Source organism: Xiphophorus maculatus, chromosome 8, assembly GCF_002775205.1.
Source record: "Xiphophorus maculatus strain JP 163 A chromosome 8, X_maculatus-5.0-male, whole genome shotgun sequence".
NCBI lineage: Eukaryota > Metazoa > Chordata > Actinopteri > Cyprinodontiformes > Poeciliidae > Xiphophorus > Xiphophorus maculatus.
The window spans coordinates 19711196-19732668 of NC_036450.1; the positions used below are offsets into that span (position 1 = coordinate 19711196).

The 21473-nt window shown below is 38.6% G+C and overlaps 1 protein-coding gene across 1 annotated transcript in view; it reads right to left on the reverse strand.

Moving 5' to 3' along the window:
• The window catches only part of map1b (microtubule associated protein 1B), a 29616-nt gene extending 9523 nt beyond the window's left edge, over positions 1-20093 (reverse strand). The window contains exons 1-3 of the mRNA XM_023338265.1: positions 19543-20093; positions 17016-17117; positions 632-714 (exon numbers count right to left, since the gene is read on the reverse strand). Of these exons, the coding sequence (XP_023194033.1) occupies positions 632-714; positions 17016-17117; positions 19543-19729 (372 nt within the window). The 5' untranslated portion in view covers positions 19730-20093. The remainder of the gene's footprint in view (positions 1-631; positions 715-17015; positions 17118-19542) is intronic.
• Positions 20094-21473: the final 1380 nt, after the last annotated feature.

Consider the following 21473-nt stretch of genomic DNA (forward strand, 5'->3'; position numbering starts at 1 on the left):
ATGCGAGCATAACAGGGAGGGGTACATTAATGCTAAGCCTTATTGTTGCTAAGCTTATTGCAATCAGCTTAGCAGTGAGGTTTGTCTTAGACACCACCAGTTATGTGTCAGTCAGATCCATTAGCTAATTAGCTGACGCACTCTCTCACTGTCCACTCATCCGTCTACTGTATCTGCCTTTCCCTCCCTCCTTGTATTTTGCGCCACCTCAGCAGCATTAGCCACTCTGGCGACAAGCCCAGTCATTCTTGCAGTGCTGTGGCATATTATTAATGGATATTAGACTATAGACATAGATGAGGGGCTGGAGGCGCCAGTTAGAGCAATGACACAAAATAAACTCATGTTTGACCTCTGCTGAAGTGCTAAGAACCAAAAACATAGATAAGCTGCATAATGAAGCATTAATCCTCCCTGTAGATTTAATTTCTCCCGTCTTTTTCATACCAGCCACCAGCATTAACTACTAGAGCAATCATTCTTGTCGCGCAGTAAATCGTCTGAGAACGTCTTAATGGACAAAACAATAGGAAGTCAAGCTAATTATGTGATTCTTTTTAAATAAAAAAAGACAACAGAGGAAGATAAACGGAAATGAGACGATGCCAGCTGCGGATTTGGCTCATTTTACCTCGGTGCTGACGGCTTCATCTGAAGGGTTAATGAGCACAACCGTCTCGAGGATGTTACTTTTATGGTGAAGAATTCGTTGCCCTGAAAAGAACCAAATGACAAAATATAATCAGTGACGATTTGGGCTATATGTATTTGCTTCCTAAGAGATTCATTCTCTGTGTTTTTGTTGATGTTTCAGATAATCCGTCAAAGGTTAACATGAGTAAATGACACATTATATGAAGTGAAAAAAATATTCCCCTTGGTTTCCCATGCATCATGCACAAGGTATTTGTGTTATTTCTGAACTGTAGAGGTTGTTGCTATGGCCGTTTTGGTCCAGTTCTCTTTCTATTTCATGAACACTTGCCTTAACTGCAGCAAGTGAGGCCTGCAGTCCTTTCGATGTTCTGCTTTGTTTTGTTTTTTTTTACCTCCTGTATGAGCCATTGGTTTTGGAGTAATTTTTGTGAGCCTGCCACATTTTTAGAACGATGCTCTACATTCCCGTATTTTCTGTAAACCAGAATAATGGTTCACTTTGGTTCTCTGGAGTCCTTAAGAATGGTTTGTGAATTTTTCCAGGCTGATAGATGTCAATGACTATATTTGGGGCCTGCCATGCAAAGCAATGGCAGGAACCTATTGCTATTCTCCCAATTCTTTATTTTTCATCCGTAACCGTTAATGCGGCTCATACCGCTGGGTGCACACCTACAAATGAGGTATCAAAACGTGCAGAAAATTCACGCCATTGGAGCTATTACTTTTGGTGGGATTTGGGCTTAACGTGGCGACATAATTCGCAAAAAACTACGGAAAAAACCCCATTATAAGTCAATGGGAAAAATCCTGGAAATACCCTATTTTTGAGGATTTTCTGTGTCATCACGAATTCACGTAGAAATACCATTCAAATTTCATTTTGTAGATATGTCCGTGATTTCTTCGAAAGTGAAGACGGCTCGTCCATACCAATTACGGTTTGTCCACAATTTGTCTCTAAGCGACCCAACGTTTTTCATTTTTCCTAAAATTAGAGTGTGCCTCAGACTGATTGCCCCTCTGCTAGAGTGAGAAATGAAGAGAATTTTTGACCCCAAAATAATTTTGAAATCACGCCATCACGCCCACAAATATCGCACGATTGGTATCAAAATCGGTCCTGACATTGATATGCATGCCTGCTCCGGTAAAATGTTTTCGAAATTTATCTAGACCGTACGGTTTTCTGTCACGGTGCTTCAGAGCAAAGTCATGCGACAGGATTTTCTGAGGCTGTCTCCCATGTATTTGACTAAAATTTCAGATCTGGGCTTACAGTACGCCATGGTTGTTGCTTTTCTTCCTGCTTACACGTATCAGGACGCAGAATAGTGACGTTTGTCGAGTATCAATGACATTCAGGTTGGATGAATCCCACCAGGACGTTAGATCACCTTTGAATCGGATACGCATCCGATCGGTCTGTGTCTTTCTAAGCAGTCATTCCTCCTGTTGCTTCTTATCATTAATGGGTGTTTATGTGTTCAGTTTTAAATTTTTCTTATAGAGAGACTGGTCCCTCTATTGTGAATTTCTTTCAATAATCAATTGACATTACAACGACTTAATAGCCTTATAATTATAATGGATGAATAAATGTTTGTTTTTAGTTTCACCAAGGGATTGTGCCTCTTCCTGAAAACCAACAAAGGCAGCAGAAAGTTTTCTGTGCATGGAGATTCAAATTAAAGTGGGCTTCATGCATAACACTCAGGGTGGCCATGGTGACAGGACGTCAGGCTCTTCAGGAGTTGAACCCCTCTGAGATCAAAAATCACAGGAAGGCTGAAGCGAACCGCTTTGGCTGTTTTTGTTTGAGGCACGATGTGACTGTTTGGAAGTTTACGCTTTCTTTAAAACTCTTTGACACTTGATGATAGACTTGATGTACTTTGATATTTAAATATTGATGTGAAAGCAGGTGAATGCTTGTGTTCTTGTTGGAGCTCTTTAACAAATTCTATTAAATCTAGCCATGAATGCTTATATGATTGCTTTTTCTCTAATAGATTGATTACAATAGCCTGTCATCAGCAATAGTTGATTCTGACTATCTGTAGTTTTATTGTCTTATTTGTCCAGTTTTCTCTGTCTTACTTTTCAGATACAAGATTGTTTTATTTCGGAGCTTACTCATTTTCTTTTCTTTCCTTTGCCATCCTCTTACGGTGTCTCTCAGTTTCAACCTCCACACTTGACTTATTCTTGTTTTTCTAACAGACTCTTAATCGGCAATTACTACAGCAACAAAAAAGGTTATGCACAGGAGTTGACAGAATTGTGTTGTCATGGGATGTGCTAAAGGCAAAACGCAGCATCCACTGAGTTTAATGATCCTGAGTGCCTCTGTTTAAAATCTGTCTCTAAATCACGCATGTACATGACACAGTTGGTTAAAGAGCTGCGAGTGTGATTTTGCCTACATGGATGCACACAAGCAGGCCGTCGATGATGGATGACCTCAAGTTTTGGATAAACCATATTTGCATCAGTCTGCTTTCCTAAAACGGCAACGTTTCGTAGTCAAATTACTGAGTTTATTTATACAGAGCTGGTTTACAACAAGACATATCAAAACAAACATTTCTATTTCATATAGAAACAATTTTTTCAAATCAATCTAGCTGTAAAGACAGGTTACATACATTCCAATTCAATCTCAGTTGTATTACAATTAAGTTAGTTTGTAATGCCAGCTGGCTCAAATTGAATTGGTCAAGCAACGATTAAGTATGTCATAAGAAAAAAAAATGATGGTATCACACTGTCAATTGTACATCATTCATTCTAAGGCACGTGCAAAGTATGTAACAGGATGTATTGCAAATGAGAAATAGCCTACATATAGATTTGACGGAAGTTGATGTTTCAGAAAACTTTTAACTTCACATTTGAATCTACCTTTAATGGGGCGTCAGATAAACCAACATGAGTAAAAGATAGGAAAAAGCAGGCAGCTCTTGGCTCATATGGCTCACAAAAAACATTGTACGTTAACATTATTGCTCTCTTAGTGAATGATGCAAATTTTATTAATTTACTTATTCATGTATTTATCTACTTATTATGTAGAAGACAGGAAGCAGAGTCACGATAAAACTTAAAGCAACAACTGTGAAACACTATGGGAAAAAAACTGTCAAACAGAAGAAGTTTTTGCCTGAATAGTCTGCATCTGTGTGTTTTTTTTAGAAAACGTTTCAGCATAGGTAATACAACTTGGTATAAGTTGGTATGGGTATAGAACTTGCTGCTGGTCCTCTCTGAAGTCTCAGCCCTCTTTGTTTGCTGGGATCAGAAGCTTTTTTCTGCTGTAGCTTCCTAATTCCTCAAAAAGCATGTGGTGATACATATATATGTTTTGCCTTCTTTGATTTTTGTTTCCATTCAATTTAAATAAAATGTCTCAAGATAATTGGGGCCTGCCCATAGCAATGCATAAGGAGAGCAGTGACTGACTTGCGAAGGGACAAGGGAGCACTGGGACCACCAGGGGGCGATGAGGGAGGACTGGGAGACACGACATAAAAATGAATGACAGGAGTTTGAACCTCCCGTAGTTCTAAGAGAGCAGTTGTTTGGATCCTGGCAGAGCTTTTTACCGTGTGCGGTTCTGGTGGGTCGTCGGTTTATGAGCTTCTTTGATGTTTGCCGAACTGGTCCATAAATTTATGCAAAACTGTAAGCTTGAATACAATAACTTAAACTTACTACCTGTCTCTTGGTGTTTTATTCACACTCGGCTCCTCAGCCGAACCTTTCTGACTGCCTATTACCATATTTGTAGTCAGGTGCCTAGCCTTAGTTAGCAATACATGTGACTTTATCCACAACAACATAGAAGCACAATTTATGCTGTTATGGGAAGATTCTTACTTGGCCTCACTAGAAGCTCAACAATTCAGAGTTTCTGATAAATCCTTTATTGTCACTAGCTAAATATCATATTCACTGTTCCAGGTAGGGGAAGCCATGCCTTGCTGCATTTTACCATGAAGTTAAGTTTTATATCCCGACCATCAAAGACAAAAAATAGATATTAAAACAATTGAAATCTGTATTGCTTTGAATGTACAGTTGGGAACCGAAGCCCCTTAGCTTTTTCTTTTTCTTGAACATGTTTATCTGTATTTGTTTTTTCTTGAGGCAGAACAAATGTTTCTCTCTGTCGTTATACAGTGTTAATAAAGTTTTTTTTTTTTTAAAACATCCCCCCTTCCCCCCCACACCCAACAGACTTCTTGTGGCTATGATGTTGAACTGTGATGTCACACATCCTGTTTGTGACATCACTGGTGACTGTCTTTGTATTCCCAGATTCCACAGAGAAATTCATTTGCAGTTTAAGGTTCGAACGAGAAAGAAACAATGGCGGAGAAAGATTTCACGTTACAAAAGTTAGAGATTCTCCAGAAGAACCAGATGAAGCTGAACAGTGAAAATGAGCAGCTTCAGAAAACAGTGGAGAGTCTGAAGAGGAAACTAGAGAGACTGAACAGGACCGATGACTCAACAAATTGGCATGTAGAGAATTGCAAACTCATAAGTTCGAATGGGTATTATAAAAAACAAATGATTAAAGTTAATTTGGAATTGGAGGAAGCGAGAACAACAATTGAAAGAATGCAAAATGATTATTGCAACATGCAACAATTAACAATTAAACTAGAACGGAAGCGGGCCATGGTAAAAAATGACGCGGAAAAATCTTTAAAAGAAAAGTCAGAAAAACTGCTGTGCCTTACTAGGGAGAACGAGGAATTAAATAAGGAGATCGTGGCTTTAAAAATCAAGATAGACAGAATGGAATCCAGGGTGGAAAAAACCAAGATTGAGCCACAAATTGATCAAACACAGGAGGAAGAAACACCAAAACCGAATATATTCCGGAGAGTTGGGCGTATTTTTGTTGACATGTATAATTCGGGAACGCTGAGGTACTGGGTGCCACCCTGGATTTTTTAATAACTGAAAAAAATTTCAGGTAACTGGACGTAAGTATTGGGGGGTCACTGTGTTGTGAAAACTGGTATGAGGAGGTGGGATCATTCCAGACTAATGCAGACAACAGATCATGAAGGCCTGAGCAAGTGAATCTTGCATTTTGATTTTTTGATGATTATGGGACAAGATATTTTGAATTTACTTATGATGATCATACACCATATATAAAACTGTAATTGAAGTAATAATCAAACAATGTGTTAGATACAGAGGCAAGGGAAAAAGGCAAGTCCGAACATGTCTGGACTTGCCCCAGAGCTGTGTCCCAATTAAGGATCTGAAACTAAGATGGTCACGAGGAAAGTAAGGGAGGGAAGCAGGGTATATGTGGGAATGGCTGGGACTTTCCGATGAGGTAGTTGCATGCTCAAGAGGTCACGTACGCCTTATAGAGGCATGGGTTGAAAGGGTATATAAGGCCAAGGGGACCAAGAAGAGAGGTCTGGCACCCTGGAGCCATGGGGAAGTTGAGACTTCGCACCGCCAGAAGGGACAAGACCCCTTGACCCTCAGCCCTGGTTCCTGATTTGGCTGCCTTACTCTGCCTCAACCCTAGGATCTCAAAGTTGCAGCAACAGACTTGGAGAAAAGACAAAGGTGACTGAGTGATGAAGATCTGAAGTGTTCGAAGGACAACAGCCAGGTCTGCTTTGCTTCTATTTCAAAGAGGATTTTGACTAGTCTGTAACAAGCGCACGTTGTACTTAGAGGGGGCGCTACCGTTAATTGGAGTGGTTATTGAGGTTGTGCAGGTGTGAGGGCTACTCAGCTGATTGCTTCTTAACTGGAAAAGGCCATAACTCTTGGACTGTAGGTAGTTAAAGGCTAGTTGAGTCTCCTTCCACACCAGCTTAGATAGATCATCTCTACTAGACTTGCTTCAGGGTAATACTCGAAGGCTTAGAGATTTTTTGGACCCGTTGGACGGAGAGCTGGTCAGTAGTCACTCCTTGGATGTTGTGAGGTTGAGGGCGGGGCTGACTATTGCGTAACGACAGCTGGTACCATAACGCTGTGGGGTTAGCGACAGCAGAGAGGAGAACTTGGGGGGTAGCTGGTACCAGGATGTTTGAGGATAGCGCCAGCAGAGAGGGGAGCTTGGGGGGTTGCTGGTACCAGGATGTTTGGGGATAGCGCCAGCAGAGAGGGGAGCTTGGGGGGTTGCTGGTACCAGGATGTTTGGGGATAGCGACAGCAGAGAGGGGAGCTTGGGGGGTTGCTGGTACCAGGATGTTTGGGGATAGCGCCAGCAGAGAGGGGCGCTTGGGGGGTTGCTGGTACCAGGATGTTTGGGGATAGCGACAGCAGAGAGGGGAGCTTGGGGGGTTGCTGGTACCAGGATGTTTGGGGATAGCGACAGCAGAGAGGGGAACTATCATTGTTTCCTCAAGAAATGCTTTACAAATGTCACAGTTAAGACTTTTAAGACATGCATATTAAATGTGCAGCTATTCACATGAAGTATTTAAAATAAGTTATGCTTTACATTTTCTTTGCAGAAAAGACAATAGAACAATAGTTAATTGAGAACTTTCTAAGCTCTTCTGGATGCAGATCAGAGCATGTTTACTTAGGGAATATTAGAGCAGTTTACCATATATTTATTTCTCTGTTTTCTTAATTAACTAAGTGGGAGGAGACATTAGAGAAGGAAAAGTGGAAAAGACAGAATTATTAAAGTAGAAGTTTAAAGTATACCGTTGTCTTTCTCATTCACCCAGATTCCTTAGATCAGGGGTCACCAACCTTTTAGAGACTGGGAGCTACTTCACGGGTCCAGAGTAACACGAAGGGCTACTTGTCTGATACAGACATAAATTGTCTTGGCTATATATATATATATATATATATATATATATATATATATATATATATATATATATATGATTACATGCTGCCTGATCATGTTAATGTTAGGGACTACTGACAGTAGTTATCAGTAATAATTTACCATGGCAGCTATGGTTAATTGCTATTATGTGATCAGAAGTTCTTAGTTCAGAGTTTTGAGTTTGATTCCCTTTTGGAGCTTTTCTGTGTGATTCTAAATTGCCCACAAGTGACTGAGAGTTTGGATTGTTGCAGCAGCAGCTGTACAGCTGGACGCACTGAGAGATTTTCCTTTAAATTAAAAAAAGAAAAGTTATTGTATTTCTATTATCCAACCCTGTTTACTAATAACAAAATTATGGAGAAGAAAAAGTTCTTTTGTGCCAAAACATCTTGTATGTAGCGCGCATCAGTGTGAGTCTGTGGGGGTCAAAGGGCACCCAAAGCCTAAATCTTATTGGTCAGTTTGCTTTTTCTGTGAGCTAAAAATGATGAGTGGAGTTTGAACCTCCCGTAGTTATAAGATTTCGCCAATCCTCCTCTTTCCGTGGATCTCACTGCTTCGCTTCAATGTCTTTATTATTTAGCATCGTTTGTGTAAAAAAAAAGAAAAAAGAAATAAAAGGGTGCGCTGCTTTAGTGGTTTAGTTTTGTGCCGATGTTTGCGCGTTGGAGAGGTGGTTGTGCTCCTGCAGGTCAGGTGCAGTGATAGTTTTGTACCTTCCAATCTGTCAGACATTTTTTTTCGACATCTGCTTGTGTCAGCCCGCAGGTGACCCGTCAGCTGTTCAGTTCACAAAATCACAAAAAAGCTAATAAACCGACAACCCGCCAGAACCGCGCACTGTAAAAAGCTCAGGCAGAACCTGAGGTTCAAATGATGAGTGGTTCAAACTCCAGTCATCATTTTTAACTCACAGAAAAAGAAAACTGACCTATAAGATTTAGGCTACGGCGTTCCCCACCTCACCAACTTAAAACTCTGACCACAATATAGCAATTAACCATAGCTGTCCTTACTGATAACTATTGTGCATAGTCCCTAACATTAATATGATCAGGCAGCATGTAATCATATTTACTTAAATGAATTTTTGTTGTAAAGAAAATTTATGTCTGTATTAAACAAGTAGCCCTTCGTGTTACTCTGAACCTGTGAAGTAGCTCCCAGTCTCAAAAAGGTTGGTGACCCCTGGTCTAAAAATAGCCAGACTTACCATGATTTTATGTAAAAAGAAATCAACTGTTAAGTACTATTTTTTTTTTTTAAAAATGGCTTCCACTAGTATTTTAACCATTTTCTTTCTTTCCAACAAGAATCCAAACAAGTGTTTGTAGTTGGAAGTTCTCTTTTCCATGACATCATCTTCATTCCAAATTTCTAAAATCTTCAACATTTCAAGGTTAGAAAATTTGTATCCCTAACCTTCTTGAAAACAAGAAGGTTAAAACAAGAATGTCTTGCATGGCAGGCACCTATTGTTCCACACCTAATAAAACTTCTCTTTATTGGGGCCTAATATTAGCCTGCATTATCTTGTTATTTCAGGTTAAGGCACTGGCTTGCGCAGATAGTGCCTATCTATTAGCTTTAGCCTTTAACCTAATGCTAATAGATAGGACTACAAAAACGCCATATCTCTAGTTCTAACTAACACTGAATTAAAACAGAGGGCTGAGCTGCCATGTAGAACTACTGGCTGTTTTGCCAGTAAATAACTCATTTAACCTAAACAACAATTCTATATGAAGCTTACTGAAAATTTCAAGATAAAAGCCTCAATATCCCTCTGAGGATAGTCACAGATTGACTTCCATGCATTTCTGAAAAATTTCTGAGCTCAGCACACACCATCTTTCTCTCATCGCTGTTATTACTGTGAGTGAGGTAGAGAATATGAATCGCGGTACTATTGGAGATGACAAATAGCCCTCTCAGATGCTTCAAACGGTTTTCAAGTACGTATCACGGTTCCCGAACGGGAAGGAGTTGTTAGGACTGCTTTTTTCAGTCAAACTGGCTGGCTCAAAGAAATGGAATTCTGTCAGCCCTGAGTGTCTGACAGACAGGCTTCATTACCATAGCAACAGAACAAAGAACAGGACAGAGCAGTGCAGCTGATTAGGACTACAAAAACGCATCACTGTAGTTCTAACTATGGCAGAACATGCAGGTTAGAACTACGACATGGCAGAACTGTCAGTTACTACAGAGGAGGACTGAGTCTGCCTTTAGAACTACTTGTGTTTTGGGCATTTTATAGCTGATTTTACCCAACCATTGTTACACATGGGATTAGTGTGGCCATTTTAAATTAATCTTAATAAAAATGTCAAAATAAAAGCCTTGACAGTTTTTACATCAGGTAATTGCTCTTTCGGGCATTATATAACTGATTTCACCCAATCGCTGTTACTCATGGGATTAGTTTGGACATTTAAAATGAAGCTTACTGAACATTTCAAAATAAAAGCCTGAATATTCCTCTCAGATCTTTCAGAAAAACAAACTACTTCAAACTACTGGAATTCTGTCTCTTCCTGTCTGCTTCATCACGCGACAGCTGGGCTGCTCTTTAGAACTACAATGACTCAAGGTTAGGACTACAACATGGCGGAACTGTCAGTTACTACAGAGGAGGACTGAGCTGGCCTTTAGAACTACTTGTGTTTTGGGCATTTTATAATTGATTTTACCCAACCATTGTTACACATGGGATTAGTGTGGCCATTTAAAATGAAGCTTATTAAACATTTCAAAATAAAAGCATTGACAATTTTTACATCAGGTAATTGCTCTTTTGGGCATTATAGAAACGATTTAACCCAATCACTGTTACTCATGGGATTAGTTTGGACATTTAAAATGAAGTATACTTAAAATTTCAAAATAAAAGCCTTAATACTCCCCTCTGGTTAGTGCACGGCCGTAGGCGGTGCAATAATTTTAGCCTGTATTATCTTTCTCTCTTAGGTTAGTGCGCTGCCTTTCATAGCAAGGCAGTACATTAACATTAGCACAAACATTAGCACTTCACTGCCCTCCACTAGTGCACCGCCATAGGTGATGCAATAATATTACCTTGCATTATCTTTTTCTCTCAGGTCAGGTCACTGTCTTGCGCAGTAGCTAATCTTAGCATTGATGCTAATTTTTAGCATCCGAACACTGGGTCCAAACCGACAGGCACACTTTGGCAGGCCCCGGTTAAATTTCTTCAGGAATTTTCTAGTTGTCATCTATTCTTTTGCTATGATATTTTTGCCATCTTTATGTTATCAGACTAATGCTACTTTAGTGATTTCTGGATAACAAAAACAGTTTTTTGTTCACTTAAGTTATCTTTGCCTGGTTGTATTGTTTGTTTGATGCTACCTATCATGGGAGATTCACTTTAACCTTTAAGTCATGTAAATAACATTCAACATCTTGACTTTTTGTACTTTTGGTTTGATAATTTAAGCAAACATTTTGGTGATTAAACAAGAAAATAATCATGATTCTGTTTGTTTCAGAATCACAATGAACAAACAAAAAGCCTTTCAAAGTCACACTGAACTCTGTTATTGTTAGGAGGAGCTGTGCCCAAATGAGTTTATCATCTAATTTATCAACTATGGTTGTCCTGACAGCAACAACGTGACTGTGTAAATGTTAACGGCCTCTGCAGTGGGAAGCTCTTCATCAGCAAGATGGATGAGATCTCTGAAGGGGGAAGGACAGCACATTTTTTAATATGAGTTCTTGACATTAAAAACTGTCTCAAGATTAAATTTCTCTTTCTTGGAAATAGGTGTCCATGCTGTTGAATGACAAAATTTCTCTTAAAACAAAAGTAAGATTAATTATTACAGCGGTTTAAAAATCTGCTAGTATCATACATTTAATATTTCAAAAACAGCTCTGTAAATTAAAAAACAGGACAACCACACAATGACGCTAAGATATGCTACAATGAAATTGCAAAAAAATTCATAAAATGTAATATATTTAAACAAGTTCAAATACAATAAGTTTTATTTTGGGAGTTTTTTATTCAATATTTAGCTCATAGAAACTCTTTTAGTATGTTCACAATGTACTTATATGGAAAAAAAATGTGAAGAAAAGGTTCTCATATTAAAACTGTAAATAAAATCATATTACTATATTTATCGTGTAATATAAACAGCACAAAATACCCTTTACTCATTGTAATCTTAAAATTACATAAACACTGGAAATTAATGTTTTAACTCATAGTTACATTTTTGGACCAAGACATTTTAAATTAAACTAATAAAGAGAAAATAAAATACCAGAATGAAAACAAATATCAGAAACAAACATATAAGGAATTAAGCAAATATTGTTGATTAGAAAAGATGTAGGAACTGCAAAGATCTGTGTTTCAGCCTTTGAGAGTATCATGGCAAAAAGAAGAACAATTTCAACAGTTTGCCTCGTTTTAATGGTTTAATTTTAAACATCAATATAGTTTCTCCTTTAGGGATTATCTAACATTTCTTTTCACATAGCAAATCTGTCAATCTGGACAACAATGGGACTATAAGTGAAAGGCTCTCAATCATCTCTGGTTCTTGGTGATTGATTTTGATAATGAATGTGTTGATTAGGGGTTAGTGGGGGTGGGTGGAAACAGTTCCTAGTGAACCTTTACTGAATCAATCCCACAGTCCCTCTTTTTATGTTTGAACTCACAGATTAAGCATTCAAAGTAAAAACAATGGCTTTTGCTAACAAATTATGATGAAATGCATGTAAGTGATTGTAATACTTTTACTCTTTATATTGGCCATTATAATTGATGCAAAACAGGGAATGTTTAGTTTAATATCAGACTATGAGAATTACAAAAATAACTTTATATTCAATGTATGTAAAGATCTGTTTTCAATTGTATATATGTTTTTGCTTTTCAAAGTCTATACCAGAAGATATAGCTGGACTAGAAATAGGTTGGCAAGCTATGTGACCACAATCAGTGTTTGGGAAATTAGTAGTGGTGTTTTTGGGTGTGGTTGGTGCTCAGCAAGATCAAAGAGCCAAATGTGAGAGTATCATTTTTGCGTCAGTATGATGAAAGCTTGATCTCAACTGGAGTCAAGTGTCGGGTTGGCCAGGATCGCTGTGACTTGTTCTGAGAAAGTAGCAGTCCAAACTGATGATCTGAGCTCTTCCGAGAACAAACGAGAAAACTCTTATCACAGTGTCAGTGAAATAGGAGAATAAGCAATCTCCCTAGGCTAATTTTCATCCCACTCATGCTTCTATACCCAAACAATATATAAATCTGTGATCGATAATGTATTTATAAGGAGCATCTCATTTCCCGATGCCTCTCGCCGTTAGTTCCGCACCAGCTACTGGTATGAAACATAAAACACAGAAACCCTTAAATAACATGGAATGCCACAAGGCAGCCACCATCACTGTTAGTCTGAGCCACTTCATCAGAAATGACAGATTCTGCCGTGAAGCTCGTTCGACTCTGCCATTACTTTGATCAAAATAAAAACAACCAGAGAGACTCTGTCTCAGCAGGAGTCAAGGTAATGCGACATGCATCGCCAAGCATTCTCCTTCGGGCTGAATAGAAAATGCGAGGCTGGCACAGCGATCCCGCTCCGGACTGAACCGGATGGGAACATTGATCAGGATGGCACCACAACAAAAAATAAAACCAATTCTTACAATAGCTGCCTACTGCTTCTGTTTGGCTTTCTTACATATTTCAGGATGGTAAAGGAAATTCATCATAACATCCACTCAGATTCATTCTCTTTTTCTTTGGCTTTATCCCAACGGACTTTCAGTATCGCTTGTTCCTGTGTCCCCAAACAACCGGGTTAGAAAGAGAACCAGCACATCTAACATGGCCAGTTCATGGAGATAATGGCACCGCCGCTGCTTTTGAGTGGCCTGACTTACTGATCAATCCATCAATCCACTGCACCATGTTATTGAAGCTTATCAAGAGCATCTAGAGCAGTCATTGTCGTTTGGTGTTAACTCATTATATCCTATCAAACCCTTTTAGAAAAAGAAAAGTAAAACAAAAAATTATCTCATTTTTGTTTCCATCATCTGGTCACAGTTCCACAAGCAATTTTCATATTCTTTTATGACCTATTTTCAAACTAACTAATTATAACCAAAAACACTTGAAATCCCAGAGGCAAGCAAGCATCCTTAATGGAGTAGAGGTATAGAGACAACACTGAGGTTTCATTATTTTCTCCACCTAAAGCACAGGGCTGGGAAATCTATAGCTGAAGCATCTAATATCCAGCAGGAGGAGACTGAGGGGCTCCTGGTAAGGGTCAAGGCTTCCTGCACACATCGTAATGGATGCTCTGTCCTCCGTCAGGCTGATGGATGGTTGCAGCTGATCCCTGGGTTCTTCTAAATACTGTTCCTGTACCAGTGAAGGTGCTTAAAGCTATATGACTGCTGAAAAACGGGAAGATATTAAATAAAATTCTTTTTTTTTTTTTTCTTTATTGGCGTTAATTGCTTTTCTTCAGATGACTATAAGTGAGGGATGCAGTGGTTGCTTGGAGACTATTTGGTTGACATTTTGGGATAAGCAGATTTACACTTTGGCTTTTAGATTGATGAGAAGCTGCTTCTGTAAAAGGTTATTATGGATTATGCTAATTTATTTAAAAACCATTGTGATTAATGTTTTTGTTTTGTCCAACAACCTTTTTCTTGTGGGATACACAGCACCCTCCAAACCTATTGACATAAAATAAAACATCTCACACTGATTTGTTTTAGAAGATTACAGCAAAGAGTTGCATCTTGCTGGGGGGTCACTAGGTCGCCATAACAACCATAAGATACAAGCTAAATGTATCTTAGCTTGTAAAATATAAGCTAAGATACTATTTAAATTATTTTCATTATTTAAACTAAAGAATGAGAGCCTACAAATTTCTAAGTTCTCATAACCATGAAGTATAACAGAAAATATTTTTGCACCATTTATTTTGCCGTAAAAAATAAAACAACCTTGTTTTGTTCCTTTAAGCTATATTATTATTGCATGAGATCACAACTGACTCAAGTGGCAAAAATCTCCAGTAATTCTCAGAACAAAGCAAATTTTAAACAAAAGGTTTTAAGAACATGATTTAATCATTTTAGAGTTGAGTTCAAATTCAATTTGAGAAAAGATTTGAATTTCCACAGTAAACAGTACAAGAAAATATATTAATCCGACTTTTACTCTTAGACAGCTATGGGTGATAAAGCCATGGCTTCTTTATCAGATTTTAATCTGTCATTTTGTCTTCATCTTCATCTTTCCCCCTAATCTTTTGCATTTTATCCCCCTTGCAGTCACCTCCCCCTGGTCCCCTGCTTGCCTCTTCTCTCGCTTTTACAACCTCCCCCTCCCTCTTTATGCTCACGGACAGACCCTCGCCACTGGGGATCCCGCGCTGCTAATTACTCCCAAATCAACTGTGCATCCAGGCAACAGCACATCGGGAGAAAAATGGAGAGCAAGGAATGGAGGATAGGATGGGGAAAACTGGAGCGCCACTAAACTTCATTTTAGATTGATTTCTGCATTTGGTGTAGTCTAGATCTTTAGCAATAATTTCAGGACAAAATAGAACTTGTCCTTTCATCTGCTGCGTTTGTTGGCTGGATGAGGGTAGGTCGCGTCAAGGAAGTGTTAAATCCTGCTGGTCATTTCCAGCGTGAAGCAGAGACAGACAGAAGCTTTCATTGCCGCCGAGGGTCAAGGCCATGTTACACACTGACAGACCACATGTCTGGGTTGGTTTAATGGAGCTGCTCTGTCTTTGCAGTGGCTATTTGATTTTTACTTTGCAAAGGGTAGAAATGTTAAAGCACTACATCACAAAAAGTTGAGAGGGCAAATCTGAGTGAAGGTTGCTTCAGTTTCTAGCTGAAACAGAAGCATGAAATGATGAGAAATGAGCTGTTTTGAATACTTTTATGGCATGGGGGTTCTCAATCTAGTGTCACTGGACTTTAGTTAAAAATATGTTATCATTAACACAACTACAATCAGCTCGTAATGATTGTAGTCACATTGCAGTCTGGTGATGTGCCTTTTTTTGTGCTGAAAGCTCTGTAGTCTGACAGTGTGTCCCTCGACCACGCCCTTTTTCAGACAGACCTCAGTTGCATAGAAAAGACAAGCCAACGACATCAATCAGTTGTTTTTTCTTGGTTTTCTGTCCAAGCCACTTAAGATGAAAAAAAATAAATAAATAACTAAATCCACATAACAGGTTTGCTAAGATGTCTTTGCAGTCGTTTTATTAAGACGCCGAAGATTTCATCACCAACGCCTGGAAAAATATGTTCCCATTAGTTATTGTGTTACTGTGCCAAGAAATAAATAAACAGACAGAAAGATAACGGCTTGGGTGGGATTCACTAAAGAAGGCGCTTTAGACTGAACAGAGGCAACACAGCTGCACTTTGCTTTGTACTCATCTGAACAGCCAACCCCTGCAGCATCCAGCAGCAACGGGCGTGGCTGATCAGCCTCTAAGATTCACCTTGTAGGAAAATCCTAGATATGCAAAATCTTCTCCCATTCATCTCATGATAGTCTGTACAACTGTAAACTACAAAACAGCTTTTATTGCGAAATTGAAGGTTTAAACAATTCAGAGAATATTGTTGTTTTTATAACCTGGATTTATCATTTTTAATGTGTAGCAATTGAGAGGTTTTTATTTCCAGACAAACAAACTCTTTGTCCAAAATGAAAGAGAAAAATATTGATGGATATAATGTTCAATTTATGCATCCCCCTGGCAAATTTAGATGTTTTTTTTTATTCAACCTAAAACAAAACAAAACAAATCTGTTTTCTAGTTACATTTTATTAAAAACAAATAAAATGATAATTTTTTATTATTCATTTAATTCCCTTCTCAATAATCAACAGGCTTCTTCCAAAGATTCTCTTTCAGGTTCATTTTTGGACCCTGCCTAAATCATCCCAAAAAGTTCACATTATTTACAATCTAAATGAAAATGTGGGACAAATTAAAAGACTATATTAAACTTAAATCAGCGTGGGATGTGAATGATTTTCAAGTTATCTATAAATTGGAAAAGCCACAAAGACTGCATCTTAATTACCATTTTTAATTTAGTAAGATTTCAAGTCGAAAATCTTTTCAACAACATAATTTTTTGGACTCATTCATTAAGCTCTCAGATGAACATTTTTTAAATCTTGGCAACAGCTTTTGGGAAGAGAGACTGACCTCACAGAAACCCCATATTCCTTGATAAAAATCTAAATCTTTCTGTTCATCTACAGCAATCGATCCCTCTAAGAGGACAAATGGACACAAACCTTGCCAGTAAAATGCCGCCCACAGAGCCAGCAGCTCCCCACACAGTAGGGAAAGATTGGAATTCCCGTCTTTTCCCTTTAATCCGTCTCCCATCTGTGCAGGAAACTAAGCAGCATGTGTGAAATTATACCAGCACACACTCAATCTTAGCTCCAGTTTACCTTTGACGTCTGCGGAGAATCGAGCCGAGTGTCTGGAGACAAACAGCTTGAGCTCCTGGTCCAGGTTGCAGTCGATGAGGTTGGTGTCCCATGAACGGATCCCTGGAACACACAGAGAAATTGATCTTCTGCGTAGGAATCATTCAGATCACACAGCATGTATAACACTTAGAAACCTCTCCACCCACACGTCTATGATGTTGATCCTCTGCTTCCGGTTCATTGGAAAATCTTGGAGCGATCGTGTCTAGACTTGCTACAGATTTGACACGAGCAAAGGGATCCATAGTAGGAAATATCTATAATGCCCAAGGCGATGATGGCCTCAGTTGTGCTGAATCATAGTATCATCCGATCTACAGTACTGAATGTATATATATATATATATATATATATATATATATATATATATATATATATATATATATATATATAACGTCTGAAACAGGTGCTGCCAAAGGAAAATCCATCTAACTGGATGGATGCTGGAGAAAAGGTTGATTTTACCGAATTGGTAAAAACAAATTTCAAAAGCTTATTACCATTTCAGAGACATTTTCTGTCTTCATTGCAAATTTATTCTTAATTTCTTGTTTTTAAGATGGGAGGACAAATCAGATAATCAAATATATTTCTAACAAGTATTTGGAATTTGATGAGTTTACCTCACTTCTATCCAGAAATATTAATTGAAATAACCCCCCCAAAAAATGCAGGCAAATTGTTGCACCAGTTTTATTGCTTAGCTTGATCATTTGTTTTCTAAGTGAATAAATTATGCCTTGCAATAACCTCATGATTAAAAAAAATAATTTAAAAAAAATATGTTTTTGGAACTCAAATGGCAAATTTGTTTGAGGAATGAGGCTCTATTTCAACGATAGTTTGTTGGAACACAATGATAACATCATTAAATGTGAAAAATAACATAAGTTTAACATAGGAGTAATTACACTGATGAAACACATGGTAAGAATTTTACCAGTTACATTGATGTAACAATTTCTACATTATATTAGGTTATTAATCAATATTCATGGATGACCTATAACATGTGAAAGAAATGTTAAATACACATAAGCATTAACATTAACATCATATGGCTGGGCAGTAGAATAACAACAATTGCTTAATTAAGACTTAAAAACCCAGCTTGCTAGCAAATTTTACTTTAGCATTAGCATTGTCGCTAAGCTAGCTAAAGCTGAAGAATCAACTCAAATTCTTCTTGTAGCACAGAAACTCTCACAGAGAGTTGTTAACTTAGTTGTTAATTATCATCATTCCATGATAATACAACTCATACAGACTACCAGCCTAAACTTTGACTATTTAATATAAATTCTAATCACAATGTTTATAAAGGCTTTGTTTTAAAAATGAAGTAGCTAAAGAATAAAAAAATAAATAAACATAAAATTCACAAACTGGAATGCATTATTAAAAGTTCAACAATTTTAATATCCAACATTAAATACAGTCCAACATTCATTTTTATAGTGCACACATTTTTTTTCACTCTAATTTAACAAGGCCAAGAATAAGCTTTAAGTGTCCATGTTTACAATGAACATGACCAAAACATAGAAATTTAGGGTGGCACTACCACAGCTTATCCAAATTAAAAAAAGGTGTTCCTTATGAAGAAGCATAATCAGCATTTTAAGATAACAAGAAAGTCAGGATGTCCTTTATAGAAAGCTCTGTGATGGTCTTAGTGTATAAAAAGAACTTGATCTTCCTCCTACACAGTTACTGCGCCATATTGTTCTCCTCCTACTCCTCTTCAAAACAACACAATGCACTCTGACCCAGAAGGCAGGCCTCGGCAGCAACTGTATTTCAAATAATAATAATAATTTTAAAAAAACACCCGCCCCACTCAGCCCAAAGATGGGTCCTCATGGCTTTCCGTAGGGACCGCAGTGCGGACTGAGCCACGCCCACAAGCCGGTGTGGGGATGAGAGACCTGGATGCGGGATAAGGATGATGATGATGATGGAAACATGCTCCCGCAGGATGCACGAGGGGATTGATTGATTTACAGGGAAATCAGATCAGTCTGAGGACACAAAGGGTAGCGCAAACTCCGAGCACAAAATGAGCGGCCACATCCCCCCCCACCACCACCCTGCTGTCAGCTCTGACTGTGGAGTGAGGAACAAAAGCCTACGCATCTGCAAAGAGCCCCAATAAGGGGACATAATCGCAGCTGCACTGGACTTGTAGCGATGATGCGCTGATTTCTGACGCAATGTCCAGATATGGTGCTGAATCATTACCGTCAGCTGTCTCCCAGGTGTGGATGACAACAACCAGGCCGAGAGGGATACAAAGGAAACCCCACTGATGCAAACGGCTCAGATCCTATAAGGTGGTGCGCTGATATATTGAGTAAAATCATCGTAAAATTAAACCCTAAGAGAAGTGGGTGAGGGTCTTTACATCCGCGTAATTTGCGCCGTGAGTAAAGTCCTGCAAAGCAAACAGATGGGGAAAAATGTAAAGTCATGAGCTCCACCTCACCTTTCTCTATGTCCGCAATGGCACACTTGAGGTGATCTTCTGATATGATCTCCCCGATGACCACCAGCAGGTAAAATTTGCTGTCGTTGAAGTGCTGTGAGGGGCTGGAGGACGTCGGAGAAGCCCCGGTGGTGTTGCTCTGGGCGGCCAAGGTCTCCATTTCTGCAGATTCTACTAGCGTGGCCATCCTCTCCTTTCTGTTTTCTATACGTGTCTGCGCTTATCCTATGGATCCCACCAGCAGCCTGTCCCCTCCCCTCTTCTTCTATTTTTTCTATCTTAGCCTACTCCTCGCAAAAGAGCCAGACATGCGAGTGGAGCGCTGATAGGAGTGGCTCTAGCTTTTTATACCGGCAGACATTGTGTCATGCTCAGTAACCGGGGAGAGAAGAGGGCGCCGGGGCTTTTCTTTTTTTCTGCACACTCACTCCACAGCTGATGTCATACGCGACGAATCAAATGCCGCCGGAAGTCAGCGAGATGATGGTTTTCGCATATTCACCGTGGAGCTGGAGTTATCATTTGTCCCTCACATACTAACATTCCACTGGCAGAAGACAAAAAAAAAAAAAAAAAAAAAACAGTAATAAAAAATAAATTCCCCAACGAAAAGCGCCATCAAAGAAACAAGGAAAGCAAAGTTAATACCTGAAAGATTTCTGTTCAACAGTTTAAACAGCAGCTACACTTTGACAATTGTATCATTTTATTACTTTTTTAATCACAACAGACAAAAACAAAACATGTTAGAACTATTGTCAGATCCTTGGGTATGTGATTTATGTGTATGAAAAAATCTCCAAGTTAAATCGAGACACTTTTATAAGTCTGAAAGGGAAAAAAAAAGGAAAAAACAAAAATGGCAAACAAAATGCCCTGAACTGAGGCCCCACTCGTAAACTGTGTTGTGGGAATTCAGTTTATTGATTGAAAATCATTGATTTTATGAACTTAACAAAAAAAAAATGTGTTGAAATTCTTAATATTTTATGCTGCCCAGTTTCTCAAAAAGTGTTTTCACACCTCTCTAATCCCTTTTATATATTTTAGACTACAAACCACAAACTTCAAACTATTTCTTTTAATCAACTCTGACCAGCTTCCCCAACCCTGTTGAAGAACAACCTCACCACGGCATGATGCTGCCACCACAATTTGGGTGTGTCATGCTTATGTAATAGCGTTGCTTTTCCAAGCATATATACCAAAAACTTCAATTTTGGTCAATTTTGAGCACTTCATAAATGCCAGATTTGCAAAGTGTGCAACTAACAGTTATACCGATTTTACCACAGGAGCTGTAGAAGAAGTGATCTCTGGTATCCGTGATGCTGAATGAAAAAGCTCATCATAAAGATTCTGTTTACCAAAAGACTTATGAAAACCGTAAGAATTCATAACTATGCATTACATTGTGTTGTTTGTTTTTTTTTACAAAATAAAATACAGAAATTGGGAAAATATTCAAGGGGTATGATGACTTTTCCACAGTTACTTAAAAATATTCTGTTCTACTAGATGTCCTGAATGATGAGTTTTCCTTTTGTTATATGCTGTAATGCAGGAAGACATGCAGCATTGTGCTTCAATCCCCCAGTCTAACAGGGAGCTTCGAGAGATTCTCTTTGATTGTGGAAAGCTTCCTCCCAGCACACAACAAGTGTTTATATGAAAGAAACATCTGATCAGAGAGAAGGTTAAAGATGGGCAACTACAATGAATTGCAAATGAAAAGCACTGAGATCACAGGCTTCTCCTCTGTCATGTTTCATTAGACAGGAAGTGTGTGAAAGCGTGTGTGGGAGTGTGTGTATGTGTATTTCCCTGTCTGTAGATGGTAAAAGCAGTGAAATCCTAGCCTTTGATAAGAGCGTTAAAAGTTTCTCGGTTTTCCCCAGAGGAGAATGGAAGAGCACTGAAAAAAACAAACA